General features: G+C 40.2%; 1 protein-coding gene across 1 annotated transcript in view; it reads left to right on the top strand.

Moving 5' to 3' along the window:
- Positions 1–224: 224 nt before the first annotated feature.
- Positions 225–2075, top strand: part of LOC108776442 (zinc finger protein Elbow) — an 8368-nt gene continuing 6517 nt past the window's right edge. Inside the window, exon 1 of the mRNA XM_018543055.1 lies at positions 225–402. Coding sequence (XP_018398557.1) covers positions 337–402 — 66 coding nt within the window. The 5' untranslated portion in view covers positions 225–336. The remainder of the gene's footprint in view (positions 403–2075) is intronic.

The following is a 2075-nucleotide window of genomic DNA, read 5'->3' as shown; positions in this document are numbered from 1 at the left end:
GTGCTCCGACGATCCGCTTCTCCACACAGCCTCCCTCTCCCCCTCTCTCTCTCTCTCTCTCTCTACATGATTTAGTGCTTGTGTGAAATAAGAAGAAAGGGTTTTGTGCGTATCGCGCGCCACAGATAAGTGCCGCTCATCACCGAATCAAGCTTAAGCCTGGTGCATGGCTTCGCGTTCGAGAGTGATATCGTCGTTTCACTGCTGCGACGGATATAAGAGGAAGATAGTGCGACGGATCGCCGATGAGCCGTCGAGTGTGATATAATAGAAAAAGTGGTGCCTATCGTCGAGTAATATACGACCGACGGCGCGAGCGAGGATCGACCGCGAAAGATGCTGACGTCCAGCGCGAATCAGTATCTCCGTCCTGATCATTACCTCACGCCGCTACCTACTACGGTTAGTCTCTCTCTCTCTCTCTCTCTCTCCCTCTCCCGCCCCCTCTACGCTGGTTATTCGCTTTTCTCTCGTCTCTCCTTTCTACGTCGCTATTTACGGAGTCCATTATTCATACCCCTCCGTGTCCGTTTGTACGTCGCGAGTTAACGATTTGTCGAGATACGCGTCTCTCAACGTCTTAAAGGCTTCGTATTTAACGAGCGATATTTCCTACTTGCCGTTTCTTGCATTCCGAACGGCGCGGCGGCGCGACGGAATAACAACGCACTCGGAGAAAAGCATATACGCGAAAAGAACGATTTCGCTAAAGCGCCTGAAAATTTTGGTAGATACAGACCTGAACATAATTTTGTTGAATTAAATCAAAGTAATTATTTAGGAAGTTCAAGCATGTGCAAAAAAAAAAAAGTTTCACATTCCAGCAACTCCCTACATAATTATTTTAAATATGTCAACAAAATTATTTTAATCTTGCATTTAGCTTTTTTGATATTTCAGTGCAACTTTCTTTCTGTGTGTGACAGCAACTGTAAAGGTGATAGTTTTACAAATTTTATGTGAATTCACAGTTGAGTAAATTAGTGTACATAGTTGAGTGATGTTATATAATAGTTGAAATAACTATTGAATAGTTTGTGCAACTATGTACATTAACTTTTACAGGACGGAAAAGCCACTCTGTGGCATTGAAACAGATACACATTTTTTGAGGCAAGGAATATTTACAATATTCATGTGAAAAATAATGAAGTGTAACAAATCTTACTCAACGAAAAGCTGTAAAATTTTAAAGATAAATCTCTGTTCTCTAAAGATTAAAATTCTACATATAAAACTTGTCACTTTTACAATCGCTGCATTTCTCTAACAATAAGATATCCGGTTTCTCATTTTCTGGTTAACTTGAGGTTTAGATTTAACCTCACTCAGCCTGATGATAAATGTAAAAATTATATTTTTCTAATTAAAATTAATCAGGAACGGTTTTTCGCGCAGTATGACTTTAAAAATTGTTACAAAACCGTAGTTAGAAAAATATTATTTTACATATTATTATCGGGATAGATTTAAAAACCAGAAATTAACTAGAGAATGAAAATAACCTCACCTGCAATGAAAAACACCGCTTTATTATTCATTCTCTTTATTTCGCATCTATCCCGAGAAAAAAATGTGCATTCAAAGGGAGAAAATCGATTTATGTTGCAAATAAATCACGTTGAAAGTTAATATGATAAACAGATCGCGCCGGAAACAACCCATCGTAAACATTCCGTAAGTACCGACGACTCGAAAATCGAAGTATCGATGAAGGATGTTAATTTTATTTTATTCTATAATAATAATCTCTCACGGATATTCGTGCAACATTTATATTATTAACGCAAACGCAAATAGCCCGAATGCTTGAAATGTCGCGTATGCATGAGTTCTGCTTAAAAATATCTTTCCTAGCGGCTCATTAACGTCGCCTGTCGTCGTTTCGTTAATCCCGACGGAAACACGCGCGCCGCGTTTTATGCTCCGAACTCCTGTAAACTATTTTGGGGACAGCGAGTGTGCGTTGGCAACGTCACGGCGTGCGTCGTGCTGATTTACGCACGTCATAAATCAAAGCGCGATTCGGTAATACAATGCTGATTGTTGTGCAGGGGTGGGGGGGGGGGGGGGGG

The sequence above is a fragment of the Cyphomyrmex costatus genome, unplaced genomic scaffold (assembly GCF_001594065.2).
Source record: "Cyphomyrmex costatus isolate MS0001 unplaced genomic scaffold, Ccosl1.0 scaffold36, whole genome shotgun sequence".
Lineage (NCBI taxonomy): Eukaryota > Metazoa > Arthropoda > Insecta > Hymenoptera > Formicidae > Cyphomyrmex > Cyphomyrmex costatus.
This window is presented reverse-complemented; position numbering and strand designations above follow the sequence as displayed.